Source organism: Callithrix jacchus, chromosome 12, assembly GCF_049354715.1.
Source record: "Callithrix jacchus isolate 240 chromosome 12, calJac240_pri, whole genome shotgun sequence".
Taxonomy (NCBI): domain Eukaryota; kingdom Metazoa; phylum Chordata; class Mammalia; order Primates; family Cebidae; genus Callithrix; species Callithrix jacchus.
Genome location: NC_133513.1, coordinates 43015287 through 43030057, shown reverse-complemented (window position 1 = coordinate 43030057; position 14771 = coordinate 43015287). Strand labels below are relative to the sequence as shown.

The 14771-nt window shown below is 43.1% G+C and overlaps 1 protein-coding gene across 39 annotated transcripts in view; it reads left to right on the top strand.

Moving 5' to 3' along the window:
• LOC103791257 (cyclin-Y-like protein 2) overlaps positions 1-14771 on the top strand; it is a 58922-nt gene that overhangs the window by 28054 nt on the left and 16097 nt on the right. For 32 of the 39 annotated variants that reach the window (XM_054242984.2, XM_078345412.1, XM_078345413.1 and 29 more), the window contains 2 exons: positions 3946-4108; positions 8584-9978. In XM_054242984.2, coding sequence (XP_054098959.2) covers positions 3946-4108; positions 8584-8691 — 271 coding nt within the window. In that variant the 3' untranslated portion in view covers positions 8692-9978. Of the gene's footprint in view, positions 1-3945; positions 4109-8583; positions 9979-14771 lie in introns of those variants that run through there. The other 7 variants (XR_013524852.1, XR_013524851.1, XR_013524855.1 and 4 more) reach the window with 1 other exon arrangement.

Here is a 14771-nt window from a genome sequence, read left to right as displayed (position 1 = left end):
CTTGCAGCTGGACTGCAAGAAAAACGGGAGTCCTGAGATGCCTGGGAACTTTGCTGAGAAAGTAGGGAGAGTAGATAAGGTAGATTTGATAGGGAGTTAGTTAATTTCAAGCAGAGCTGGGGGTTAGGTTTTATATTGAACAGAACGAGTAAACTTTTATTATGTAGCAATTACAGGCTACTGTTATTATTTAATTTCTTTCTTCACGGGTTTCTCCATGTTGTTTCTCCATGGGTCATGCTGGTCTCGAACTCCTGGTCTCAGATGATCCACCCATCTTAGCCTCCCAAAGTGCTGGGATTATAGGCGTGAGCCACTGTGCCCAGCTTGTAAACTGGTTTCTTGAAGGGAGCAAAATTTGTAATGATAAACACTTAGCTCCACTATAGTGGCAGATAAATTGATCTCAAGACCTGCAGCTAATCTGGCGGGGCTCTAGCTCTAGTTCCAAGGTCAGAGAGTACACAGAGAAATGTGCAGTGTCCATCACTCCAGAGACAGTGATGACAGAGGCCAGCCCCAAGATGACCAGTTCTACATAGTGCCATTTGTGAACACAGAAGCATCGGGAGCTATGCTCTGAAGAGGAGCTATGCTCATGATCTTTGGAGATTGAAAAACATTACACCAAAGTGTTTAATGCACATTTATCTTATCCCTCTACTGTTGATTGTTTATAAAGGTCTCTTTTTGACTGTAAATTGAACCTTTTAAAAATTAGTGTCTATCAGGTTTTTCTTCAAACTTTTCAACATCTGTTAGTCTTGTTAGGATGTATTTTTCTTCAGAAACATCACTAATTATCAGGGAATTTCAAATTAAAACCACAATGTAATATCACCTTACTCCTGCAAGAATGGGCCATAATTAAAAAATCAAAAAATCATCTATGCTGGTACGGATTTGGTCAAAGGGAACACTTACACTGCTGATGGGAATGTAAGCTAGTACAAGCACTGTGGAAACAGTACTGCCGTCAATCCAGCGATCTCACACTGGGTATCTACCCAAAGGAAAAGAAGTCATATGAAAAAGACAAATGCACGTGCATGTTGATAGCAGCACAGTTTACAATTGTAAAAATGTGGAACCAGCATCAATGCCCATCAATTAATCGGCAAAGAAAATGTCGAATATACATACCATGGAATAATGCTGAGCCATAAAACAGAATGAAATAATGGCCTTTACAGCAACCTGGTTGGAGCTGGAGGTCGTTATTCCAAGTGAAGTAACTCAGGAATGGAAAACGAAATATCATGTATTCTCCATGAGAATCCAGTCATAAAATGATACAGTGGCCTTTGGGGACTAGAGGGGGAAGGCTGGAATGGGGGTGATGGATAAAAGATTTTATATTGAGGCCGGGCGCACTGTCTCAAGCCTGTAATGTCAGCACTTTGGGAGGCCGATGCAGGTGGATCACGAGATCGAAAGATCAAGACCATCCTGGTCAACATGGTGAAACCCCGTGTCTACTAAAAATACAAAAAATTAGCTGGGCATGGTGGCACGTGCCTGTAATTCCAGCTACTCAGGAGGCTGAGGCAGGAGAATTGCCTGAACCCAGGAGGCAGAGGTTACGGTGAGCCGAGATTGCGCCATTGCACTCCAGCCTGGGTAACAAGAGCGAAACTCGGTCTCAAAAAAAAAAAAAAAAAAAACTAAGGAGATACATATTCTGTAGGGATAATTGTTGTCTTCAATAACTACTATTAGTAAACACGATCATTCTATGAAATACCATATTTTACACAGTTAAAATGTGTTTATGGAAATACACAAAAGAGATTATGAAGTGCATATGTTCCTATAGTAAATTAAGTCCTGGTCAGCTGATTATTCATATCTGACTGACATTCCCATCACAGCCTTGTGGTTATTTGAATAGGAAATTAATGTTGGAAGTAGTTTCAGCTGGGTTTTCAGTGAAACCAGTGAGAAAACCTTATGTCTGCTTATATCCTAACTGCTTTCCATACCGGAGAACTTCAAGCATTTGTTGACTTAGCCAGTGGATAAAACATTGAAACTTTAAAAGCAAGAAACCAAGTGTGCTGTTGAGGTATTGTTTTATACAATTAAGTCTTGACAGGGATTACTATGAGAGTGATAAGATTACTCCTGTTTTGTATTTATTTAAACATTTGACCAAGTGCTGGATACAGTGGTTCATGTCTGTAATACCAGCACTTTGTGAGGCCAAGGTAGGAGTATCCACTTGATCACAGGAGTTTAACACCAGCCTGGGCAAAAAGTGAGACCCTGTTTCTACAAAAGGAATTTTTAAAAATTGCCCAGTTAAGTGGCACGAGCCTGTAGTTCCAAGCCTTGAAAGGCTTAGGTGCATGGGTTACTTGAGCCTCGGAGGTTGAGTCTGCTGTGAGCTAGGATCATGTCACTGCACTTTAGCCTGGGTGACCCTGTCTCAGAAAAGCAAAAACAACCTTTGGTCAGGACAGGTGAATAATCATGCTGCAGAGGGCTGCTTCGAGCCTGTTCCCCTCTCAGTGCATTCAACTCAACCCCACATTCTGTTGTGGCCAGGGGTGACAGATGCTGAGCACCTTGAGGTTTCATTTCTAACTTAACTCAGGAGAAACTGTGTAAGGCCGGCACCCTACCAGAAGGCATCTCATAAAATGAGTTTAGTGTAGCCAAGATGTCTCTCTCTGATCTTTCTACCATTGGAAGTGTAAAGAGTATTCATGCTCCATAATAGTGACAGCTAATAAATGGCATTCACCATTTCTGTCATCTTATCACTATTGTGGTGTCTTGGGAGTGACCATGAAGTCTGAGTTGTGCAACAGAACGCTCAAGAATGATCCCGAGTCAGCTGCACAAGTACAGAGGAGGCCGTCACCTTTCTCTTCATTCCAATCTTGGGGTGCTGGATTCAGAATGGACTGCAAGCAGCTTTGCCCTGTTTGGACATTCGCGTAGGAACCCACCTCCATGTGTTTCAAAACAGAATTTGGAGCCATTCTAGTAGCTCAGTGTGATATTTTTAAAGAACTGAGAAGTGTTTTGTTAACTGACTTAATGAAAACAACTGCTATTAATGCGTATAGTATTGTTTAAAAAGTATCTACAAAATTGTAACCTCAATGTTTTCTTGCAAAAGAAGTGGAAGTAATACAGAGAACCTTTCAAATGAAGAATCACTGAGAAACAAAATAGGAGTAGGGTAACATGTACTTATGTATCTTTTTGAAGATTATACAAGAATGAATTTGCATCAGGCTTTTCAATTTATGAACATGAGTAGGATTTTCCTCTAGGGAAAGTTTTCACATCAATGTTGAAGAAAAACTGTAAACTTTTCTGTATTTGGTAATCTACCAGGGTTCCAATCCAATGTTCTTTCTTATATTTATAAGGTCCGTCTCCAGTGTGTATTATCATGGGTCTTGGAGCAAATATCATGTAAATGAAGGCATTTCTACATTCTATACATTCATAAGTTTTATTTCAGAAATGAGTTCTTATTTCTTGTGGAACTGGAACAACTGAAGACCTTACCACGTATTTCTATTTATAAGGAATTTCCCATTGAATCCTTTCATGTTTTCAGAGAAGTAAAAAAGCTGAAGCCTTTACCATGTATCTTAAGTTTATGTCATCTTTCTCCATGTTAAATGTGAATATGTCTTTGAAAAGGAACATAGGGAAAATCAAGTTTATTAACATTTTTTACATTCATGTTTCATTTCGGGTACAAGTTTTTTTCTGAGTTTTCAAAGAGAATTGGGAAAGTTGCACTCTTTCTTGTATTACTTCACTAGATCAGGTTCTGTTCAGTGTGCGTTATTTCATGAATTCTAATAAACTAGAGCACATGATAGCCTTACCACATTTCTTACATGAGAATAATGGTTTTGAAGATAGCCCAGTGAACTAACATGGTCCTGTGTTTGTTCTGTTGTGTTTCTCCTTCCCCAGGAATATGTTGGAAATGTACTTCTTGAGGCTAATTGATTATGATACTAACGTTTCTAAAAGCACTTATACCGGATACTACTTCCGTCTTCGTGACTTTATAGTCAGCCATGGCCTGAGTTCACCTACTTACCTTCTTGACAGAAAAAGAGCATGGGATCTGCAGGTAAGGCTATGAAGTAACTAAGTGGGTTTTGAGTCAAACACCAGTGCCAACATTTATGACTAGGTCATATGAAGTAGTGATTAGAAAAATGGAAAGCTTCAAAATTAACATACTGAAGAGCTTATTAACCTTTTTGCATTCTATTTCCTGTATCTCTTATGGTTTTTCTAAGGATTCACATTTTTGGAAAATTATAGATGTTATCTCTTTTGTGGCCATAATTCAGAATGTTTTTTTTTGTTTTTTGTTTTTTTTTTTTAATTTTTATTGGATTTTGGGTTTTGGGGTACATGAGCAGAGCATGCAAGACAGTTGCGTAGGTACACACATGGCGGTGTGCTTTGCTTTTCTTCTCCCCTTCACCCACATTTGGCATTTCTCCCCAGGCTATCCCTCCCCACCTCCCCCTCCCACTGGCCCTCCCCTTTTCCCCCCAATAGACCCCAGTGTTTAGTACTCCCCTTTCTGTGTCCATGTGTTCTCATTTTTCATCACCCACCTATGAGTGAGAATATGCGGTGTTTCATTTTCTGTTCTTGTGTCAGTTTGCTGAGGATGACGTTCTCCAGATTCATCCATGTCCCTACAAATGACACAAACTCATCATTTCTGATTGCTGCATAATATTCCATGGTGTATATGTGCCACATTTTTCCAATCCAATCTATTATCAATGGGCATTTGGGTTGATTCCAGGTCTTTGCTATTGTAAACAGTGCTGCAATGAATATTCGTGTACATGTGTCCTTATAGCAGAACGATTTACAGACTTTTGGATATATACCCAGTAATGGGATTGCTGGGTCAAATGGAATTTCTATTTCTAAGGCCTTGAGGAATCGCCACACTGTCTTCCACAATGGTTGAACTAATTTACACTCCCACCAACACTGTAAAAGTGTTCCTTTTTCTCCACATCCTCTCCAGCATCTGTTGTCTCCAGATTTTTTAATGATCACCATTCTAACTGGCGTGAGATGGTATCTCAATGTGGTTTTGATTTGCATCTCTCTGATGACCAGTGACGATGAGCATTTTTTCATATGACTGTTGGCCTCATATATGTCTTCTTTCGTAAAGTATCTGTTCATATCCTTTGCCCACTTTTGAATGGGCTTGTTTGTTTTTTCCTGTAAATCTGTTTGAGTTCTTTGTAAGTTCTGGATATCAGCCCTTTGTCAGATGGGTAGACTGCGAAAATTTTTTCCCATTCTGTTGGTTGCCGATCCACTCTAGTGACTGTTTCTTTTGCCGTGCAGAAGCTGTGGAGTTTCATTAGGTCCCATTTGTCTATTTTGGCTTTTGTTGCCAATGCTTTTGGTGTTTTGTTCATGAAGTCCTTGCCTACTCCTATGTCCTGGATAGTTTTGCCTAGATTTCCTTCTAGGGTTTTTATGGTGCCAGGTCTTATGTTTAAGTCTTTAATCCATCTGGAGTTAATTTTAGTGTAAGGTGTCAGGAAGGGGTCCAGTTTCTGCTTTCTGCACATGGCTAGCCAGTTTTCCCAACACCATTTGTTAAACATGGAATCCTTTCCCCATTGCTTGTTTTTGTCAGGTTTATCAAAGATTGTATAGTTGTATGTATGTTGTGTTGCCTCCGGTGCCTCTGTTTTGTTCCATTGGTCTATATCTCTGTTTTGGTACCAGTACCATGCTGTTTTGATTACGGTAGCCTTGTAGTATAGTTTGAAATCCGGTAGTGTGATGCCCCCCGCTGTGTTCTTTTTGCTTAGAATTGACTTGGCTATGCGGGCTCTCTTGGTTCCATATGAAGTTCATGGTGGTTTTTTCCAGTTCTGTGAAGAAAGTCAATGGTAGCTTGATGGGGATAGCGTTGATTCTGTAAATTACTTTGGGCAGTATAGCCATTTTCACGATATTAATTCTTCCTAACCATGAACATGGAATGTTTCTCCATCTGTTTGTGTCCTCTCTGATTTTGTTGAGCAGTGGTTTGTAGTTCTCCTTGAAGAGGTCTCTTACGTTCCTTGTGAGTTGTATTCCAAGGTATTTTATTCTTTTTGTAGCAATTGCGAATGGCAGTTCACTCTTGATTTGGCTTTCTTTAAGTCTGTTATTGGTGTAGACGAATGCTTGTGATTTTTGCACATTGATTTTATATCCTGAGACTTTGCTCAAGTTGCTTATCAGTTTCAGGAGTTTTTGGGCTGAGGTGATGGGGTCTTCTAGGTATACTATCATGTCGTCTGCAAATAGAGACAATTTGGCTTCCTCCTTTCCTATTTGAATACCCTTTATTTCTTTTTCTTGCCTGATTGCTCTGGCTAGAACTTCCAGTACTATATTGAATAGGAGTGGTGAGAGAGGGCATCCTTGTCTAGTGCCAGATTTCAAAGGGAATGCTTCCAGTTTTTGCCCATTAAGTATGATATTGGCTGTTGGTTTGTTGTAAATAGCTTTTATTACTTAGAGATACGTTCCATCAATACCGAGTTTATTGAGGGTTTTTAGCATAAAGGGCTGTTGAATTTTGTCAAATGCCTTCTCTGCGTCAATTGAGATAATCATGTGGTTTTTGTTTTTGGTTCTGTTTATGTGGTGAATTACGTTGATAGACTTGCATATGTTGAACCAGCCTTGCATCCCTGGGATGAATCCTACTTGATCATGATGAATAAGTTTTTTGATTTGCTGTTGCAATCGGCTTGCCAATATTTTATTGGAGATTTTTGCAGTCCACAGAAGTGTCACCTTTTTCCTCCTTTTCTATCACAATATCCGTCAGTAGACCACATCCTGATATGCTCAGTTGTAAGTGCTGTCTGGTCAAACACTGCAGAATCACCACCACTCAGCTTCTGCAGGGGCAATTGATGTTCCCTCAGCTGAAGGAGCTCTTTCATACACTCCAAGTTCAAAGTGCTCAGTCAAGATTCACAGAGGTATGGCTCAGCAAGCTGCACCACTGCCTTCAAGGCTGAAATGTCCACATATCTGTGGCCTCAAGCAGCACCTTGAGCACATTATGTGCCAGACTGCCCACCATCCAGATGGCTCAAGGACCTTCTCCAAGAACTCAGCTGTGAATTCCCTTGCCTCAGAGGCCTTGCAGTCAGCTAAAATGTAGTCTTGATAGGCCCTGGATTACTCACAGAGCAAAAGTTGATTTGGTTGGAAAATTCTAGGTAAAGTGGCTTTTTTCCTTCTGGAATAAAACTATGTAAACTAGAACCTGGCTTATCACGACAGTTACAATCACTGTGTGAATCTTCATTTTGAAAGAAACCTGATTCCACAGATGAGATAACCAAAGCACGTGCTGTTCACAAACACTGACACGCATGAACCTTAGAGGGCATCAGCACCTTACTGGCTGTGTGACAATCTCTCTGTGCCTCAGTTTTCTTGCATTGTTTCACTGCGTCTTCACCACAAGGACAGCCACTAGCTCCGTCTTCAGATGGGAAAACTGTGGCCCGGCGACTTCTGCCAGCTTTCGGGCGCTGGTGCCTCCTCCGCCGCTTGGCTGCGCGCGGCCTCAAGTCTTCCAATTCAGAATGTTTTAATCAAATTTATTCTTAATGAATTTGAACGTTTTGAACCTTTGCCCCTGCAAATAATATACAGAAATGATTTCTTGCCATTGTATTTCTAATGATTTCTACATACCACAATGCACTTACCACTCTTGACTACTTTTTGTTACTCGGTTTGCAAATTTTTGTCATTTTCTACTGTGTATATCACAGTGCACAGTCCCATGGGCATGTTAGAGAAACCATTAGTGCCTAAGCCAAGAGACATGCACTTAGACAGTATGAGGCGTGCGTGTCTCAAGTACTGGCTGCAGGAAGTACATGGGATTTTACTGGAAATGATCACTTTTATGGAACAAAGTAATATTTATGGTTTGTGACTTTTGGTAAGTACACAGCAAAATTACTCACAGCTGACAAGCATCAACATTTAAAATAGGCATGTTCTGTGGCGTCATGGAAGTATTTTAAAATAATACGATTTTCTACCATAAGCATAAAAGTGGTGTCTTTTGATGTTTAATCATTAGACTTTGTTGACATTTCAATACAATCCAGCACATGCCTGCCCGGTTACAATTTTCTGTGAGTATATAATAACTTATAGATTGGGTAGAATGTGAATAGATGAATAAACTAACTTTTTGCAAAACTGTGCTTTCATTATTTTTAAGGCACAAGTGCACAGGTAACAGATAATACTGTTAGAAGCCTGTCACAATATAGTGACATTCTGGGGAGCCCAATTTTTAAGTAACTTAATAAAGCAAGCTCCCCTTTGCTCCAGCAATCTAATTCTAGCCCTGAAAGGAGATGACCTAAGTTAGCTGCCAGAAGGGGGCGTGTAAACCTCAGCCAAAGTAGCTGTAGCTGAACTAGCTAAAGGATCTGCATGTGTGGCTTCCCATCAGTGGTGATTGTTAAAAGGATGGAACCCTTTTTAAAATTGTTCCTCTTTTCTATTTCACATTCTTAGGCTTTATCAAGGATGGAACAATACGAAGTGTTCTATACTGGCAAGACCAGGTCTGTGAGCGTTGATGACGTAACTACTCTTCAGCGCACCAGGGCCATCCTCTCCTGAAGGAAGAAATGAGGGGTCTTGTAACATCTGAATCCCTCACCAAAAAAGACAGGAAAATACCACCTCTCCTGCTAAATAACTAGAAAAGTTTGTATTTTCAAAAGAAGAAATACCTCAATTCAAGTTAACTCAAAGACAACTAAGATTGTCCTTTATAATAAAGAATGGGACCTTGTCAGGGCAACAACACAGTCTTCACCCTTCTGTCCCTTTTAATGTAAACAGTTATAGAAACCACTCCAAAGCGTAGGCTCCTTCTGCCCACTCAGATGCTTGCTTAGTGTGTCGGCTGATAGCTGTGAATGGTGTCAGGCTTTTTTTGTTTTGTTTTCAGATGAGTCTCTGTTGCCAGGCTAGAGGGCAGTGGTGTGATCCCAGCTCAATGCAATTTCCACCTCCTGGGTCCAAGCCATTCTCCTGCCTCAGCCTCCCTCCTTAATTAAATGTTTTATTTTAAGTAGCTGGGATTACAGGGGCACCCGGCCTATGTAAGGCTTTTAAAACGAAGATTTAAATTTTTTAGATTTTAAAAGATAACTTTTTTGTTTATTAAAAATATTTTTTCTTTCCCCCCAAATTGCAGTATTAGTATTCAGACATGTCAAAGGAGTTCATTAATAGCACAGTCTTTTCTTCCTGAGGGTCCTCCCCTTCAGGTGTCCCAGCCTGCTCGCAGCAGCCATAGACGGGGTCTTTATACTGAGAGAAGCTACAGAGTGCTGGAAAGCTGGGAATACACAGACAGACATGATCAGAGTTGAGAATAGGAGGCAGGTTGTGATGTCCTCTGTGAGGGAATAATTATTATTGTCCTGGGGCTGTTTCTAGATATTGTCAAATAAATTCAGATGTAGGTAAGACGTGACTTTATTCTAAAGGAGTATTACAATGGGGAAATCACCAAGCATCAGATCTGCAAGCATCTCATAAAATGCAGGAAAGGGCTATGTTTTTTATGGAGGAGCAAACAAGATTAGAAGGAAGGTGGAAGAGTGGAGAGTGGCAAAATCAGATTCAAGCTCAGGGAATGTTTCAGCCAGAAGTCAGCCTGTTCTTAGGAGGGGAATAAACGGGGTTTGTATGTTGGCTCGGAACAAAGGCAGAGCACAGTCCAGGAGCTGGGAAAAGGAGAGAAACTTAAGCAAAGTTGTGATGGAATTCCTGGAACCCAGGAGGCAAAGGTTGCAGTGAGCCGAGATTGCACCAGTGCAGTCCAGCGTGAGAGAGTGAGACTCTGTCTTATAAGTAAATAAATAAATATTTTAAATAAAGTCTGGTTTTAACCAATTATAGTTTCTATTTGTGTAATTTTGTTAATATAAAAGACCCACCTCTGGAAAGACTATTAGGATTATCTTCTTATTCATATCCAACTAAATTATACCACCCCGTTTTCTAAAAAAAAAAAAAAACCAAAAAAAACCACGAAGTTTCCATTAACTAATCTTAATATCAATTTATATAGATGATTCGCAACATGCATAGACTTTCTGTCTTGCTTAAATATTCTCTTTCTTGAACAACTTGGTTATTTTATTTTAGGAAAAAAAATTTACCACACAAGATTTCTTCTTGTATAAAATTGCTTTTTTTCACCCTTATCAAAAATACCTCTTTATATCTTTAACTTTCTTCCCTTATTTCCTGGTTCCTATTACCTCATTTTATAAATAACTTTTATAAAAGCTTTGAATTAGACAACGATGTTGACCTCCTAATAAGAACATTTAAAAAATGTTTTTCTACATTTTTTGAGTTGGAAATTACCCAGCTACTTAATATCTGTTAATAACCTTAGATACCAAATCAGATGGCAAGTCTGTTTACAACCATTTGTTCCATTACATTTACAAGATTAATATTTTATCTAGATGATGAAAACTGTGATAGTCATTATTTAAAGTAAAATCCCTGTTAACCATTTTTATAGCTGTGAATTTTAGGTGTTTAATTTTCTTTTCTTTTTTTGTTTGTTTGAGACAGTTTTGCTTTTATTGCCCAGGCTGGAGTGCAGTGGTGCAATCTGGGCTCACTGCCACCTCCACCTCCTAGATTCAAGTGATTCTCTTGCCTCAGCCTCCCAAGTAGCTGGGACTACATGTGCCCGCCACCACACACACATACACACACACACTCACAAGTGCGCGTGCATGCACGCACACACACACACACTCACACACATACACTCCTCTCCCTGGGGTGGGCATGGTGATATTGATAGGGACACAGAAAGTCAGAGGTCATTGCTCTGGGAGGCAGTTGGAAGTGGGGGCATTTAGGGACCTGGTGGAAGAGGACCCTGGGAAGGCTTGTGGGTGGGGGTAGTGCCAAACCAGGAGGCCCCCACCCCAAGGCAGGTCCCGCCCCACCACACTGGGTAGAAGGTGTCCCAGGAAGCCTGGCCACCCAGGGAACCAAGGGGTGGATGCCAAGCCAAACATCAAAGCTGGGCCCAAGATTTCTGGCCAAACGAAGAGCAGCAGGAATATGTCTGGAGTTGAAAGGCCCAAGAAACCCCAGGTGCCTGAGCTCCCATGGCTTCAGAAAGACCCAGGTTGAGTGGCTGGAGCCTTCTGGAATCTGTCCAGACCCTTGGCTAGCCCTGTTTGACTGTCTCTTTGACTCATGTCTGCAAAAGAGAGAAGGGAACACAGAGGGAGGAGAGGGGAAGCCACACAGCTGTTCCTTAGTTGGGGGCCTAGGAAATTCAAGCCAAGCCACAGGCTGCTGGCAGGCAGGAGAGGGCCTCTTAAAAGCCACTTCTGAGGCCCTGGCCTGGCCTTGCCAGCAGTCCCAGGATTAGCTCTGCAGCCTTCTCTGAGCCCTGGACATCTGCAGCCTGGAGTCCACTTCCCTCTCAGCCCCATGGGGCAGCCCCCTGTGACAGGGGAAGGGGGAACAAACAGCTGTGACCTGGAAGGGGAGTTAGGAGGGCCTCTGGCTGGCCTAAGACTCAGGTTTGGGACAGAGCAATGGTGCAGGAGCTGACTGGGGCCTCATTCCAGAAATGCCTTCCCCTTTCTCCATCTTGTGAACCTGAAAGAGATGGGAGTGAGGGAAAAAGCAAGGGAAATAACATCTGCACAGGCCCACCAGGCACCAGGGACATGCTGGGTGCTGTACCTGACACAGCCTTCTCAGAGTTGGTCTTATTACTTCTAGCCTTCATTCAAGAAGACAGGCTCAGAGAGGTTAGGTAACTTGCTCATGGTGACACAGGAAGTAAGTAGTAGTGTCAAGATAGAATGAAACCAGGTCAATCTAGCTCTACATATTGAAATCTCATTTTATCCAGAGCCCAAAGAATTAGAACCAGGCAGGTCAGAATGGAACCCAGGGATGGGGTTAGCCTTGTTTGTCTGCTGAAGGCTCAGTGTGATCACTGGCTGCATCACTGAGGTGGAAAGAATCCTGAGAAGAGGGGAGGGACAACAGCCTTTACAGATCGCTCCTGGGTGATGGTGTTCCCTTTCCACACTGCAGTGTGTTTGGAAGAAGAGATCAGATGAGAGGTCAGCAAACTGAAGGCTCAGCTGGAAAAACTGGGGCCTATCCAGCTTAGAGGAGACTTAGAAGAGGCTGGACTGCTGTTGGCCCTGAGTGACACTTGTTCTGTGGGACCAGACTCAGCCAGAATAGGTTAGGCTTTGCTATGATAACAAACAATCCCCAAATCTCAGTGGCTCACACAACCAAGGTTTATTTCTTGCTCACATTACGTGTTCAACACAGGTCAGCATGGAGCTCTGCTCACCCTAGTTGCTCAGGGATTCAGGGCAAGTCAGGCTTCATGCAGGCATGAGCTCCCCCAGACACTACAGCGATGACATAGGAAAGAGGAAAACCACACACTGGCCTTTTGTCTTCTGCTCCCATTTCATCGGCCAAAGGAAGTCACGTGGCAACATGTACCTTAACTTCATGGGGCCAGGAAGGGCAATCACACCTGGAGCGCAGGAGCAGATGGGGATGACTGACTAGCAGCACTCATGACTACCTTCAGGATTAAAGGGGTAACTGGGGCTGTGGATGAATGTATAAGGAAGTTGACTTTGAGTCTATTTTAGCATGGCCTCTCCAGGAAGATTGTGGGTACCCATCAACAGAAGTGTGCAAGCCATGGTGGGATAGGTGCATTGCAGGAAGGGGGCAGAAGATTCTCCACCATCACTGGCATCATGGCCTGTGTGGCAATACAGAGCAGTGGCCATTAAAGGCAAGGGTGCTGGAGCCAGAGGCGGCTGCATTCAAATCCCTCTCTTTATCAGTTGCGTTACTTTGTGCAGATTACGTAATATCTCTGGGCTCCATGCTCCTCCTCTATAATGTAGGGGTAATAAGGGGTCCATAGAATTGTGTGAGGATTAAGTAAGCCCACAGCACACCATGACCGGAACTTGGGAAGCTCTGATCAAGTCAGTTGCTCTTGCTGTTGTTCTCATTCCTCCCCAAGATCCTGTGACTGCCCCTCCTGGAATCCTGGGCCACATCCCTCCCCCACCCCACCCCCACCCCGCCTCTCCCATCCCTAAGACATTAGTCAGAAGGGCAGGGTTGGGAAAGCTCTGTGCACTGGGCCAAGCAGGCTGATCCTTCCCACTAGTGTCCTTCGGTCTGCTGGGGTAGGTTACTTTCCCTAACCCACCCTGCTCCCCAACAGGTTTCCTCCTCCTCCTGTTTCCCAGCCAGACTGCAAAGCCATTTCCTTCTTCAGCTCATCCCCAAATCTTCCCTGACAGCCATGGGTCTGATTTCTATCTCTCTGATCCTGCCTTCTCCACAATGTCCTATAAATGGAGCCATACAGTACGACGTCTTTCTGCTGTGTCTTGATCTATCTGCTTTGTAGACATTTGGCCGTATCAGACGGGGGAATCTCCTCTCCCCCTTCCGCCTATCCACTGGCATTCACTCCTTGCTTGTTATCTTTATAAGTCTAAGTAGGAGACTTCTATTTTCACTATAGACAGTGTCCCTGGGCTCCCCACTTTGAGAGATAAAGTTATCAGTGCTCCTGTCTTTCCTATAAGCTCTAAAATGACCGTTTTAGAGACATCAGGAGGAGGTGTGGCAAAGTGAGGTGGTGTGTTTCAGAAACAGGTGTTGTAGGAGCACAGAGGAGCCAGGGAAGTGAGGCTTTCTGGAAGAGGCGGGGTTGAGCTGGGCCTCCTCTCACTTTTCTGAGGGCAGATGCTGGCTAACCCACTCTCCCTGAGGTCTGTAAGCCCTGAACTGCAGTACCTGATTTCAGACACCAGGGAGAAGGCAAGTGGCTTTGCTGGGGTCAGCTGCACAGCCGGACCAAGGGTGGCTCAGCTCTCTTCACCCAAATCCCTTGATGGGGTGGGGATCTAGGCTCTTAGCTCTCAGGCCTGCACCCCCATGGAGGCTTGAATCCTTGAGTGCAGTCCACAGCTGTGGCTTCCAGGCCTTGTGTTCATTGGTGTTGTCTCATCTGCATTGCTCGTTTCTCAAAGTGTGGTCCCTGGAGCCCTGGCATGGGAATCAGTTAAGCACACAGATTCCTGGGCCCTGCCCCAGGCCTCCTGTTAGGGATGGGGCCCAGGACTCTGCATGTTTAATTCTCTGTCTGTATTTCTCTCACACACAGGATGGACCGAGGCCTCTAGATCAAGATTCGCCATGATCTCAGCCCCTCTAACCCCTCCACCCTTTTCTCTCCTGCTATCCATGGCAGTTTCCAGGGAAAGGGTCTGTAATTTGGAGAAACATATTTGATTCCTGGAGATTCACTGTTCACACTACCATGTACAAGCCCTGTAGTAAAGAAACCTGAATGACTTTGTTAAACCTAGCATTTCCCCAAATTATTTGACAGGGAACCCCCTTTCCCATGGTTCAACACCTGCTTACATCACACCATATGTAAAAGGCCACTCTAACCACCTCAGGCCTGACCTGACAGTTCCCTCCACAGTCCCCCCAAACACCATGCCTTCCGCCACTTCTAACCCATCCCCTCCCTCCTGCAGGAAGGCTTCCCAGAGCTCTGTAGCACAACTGGCCTGGGGTTTCTTGGGGTTCCAGCCTCAAATAACCTCCCTTCTCTGTTATTTTTA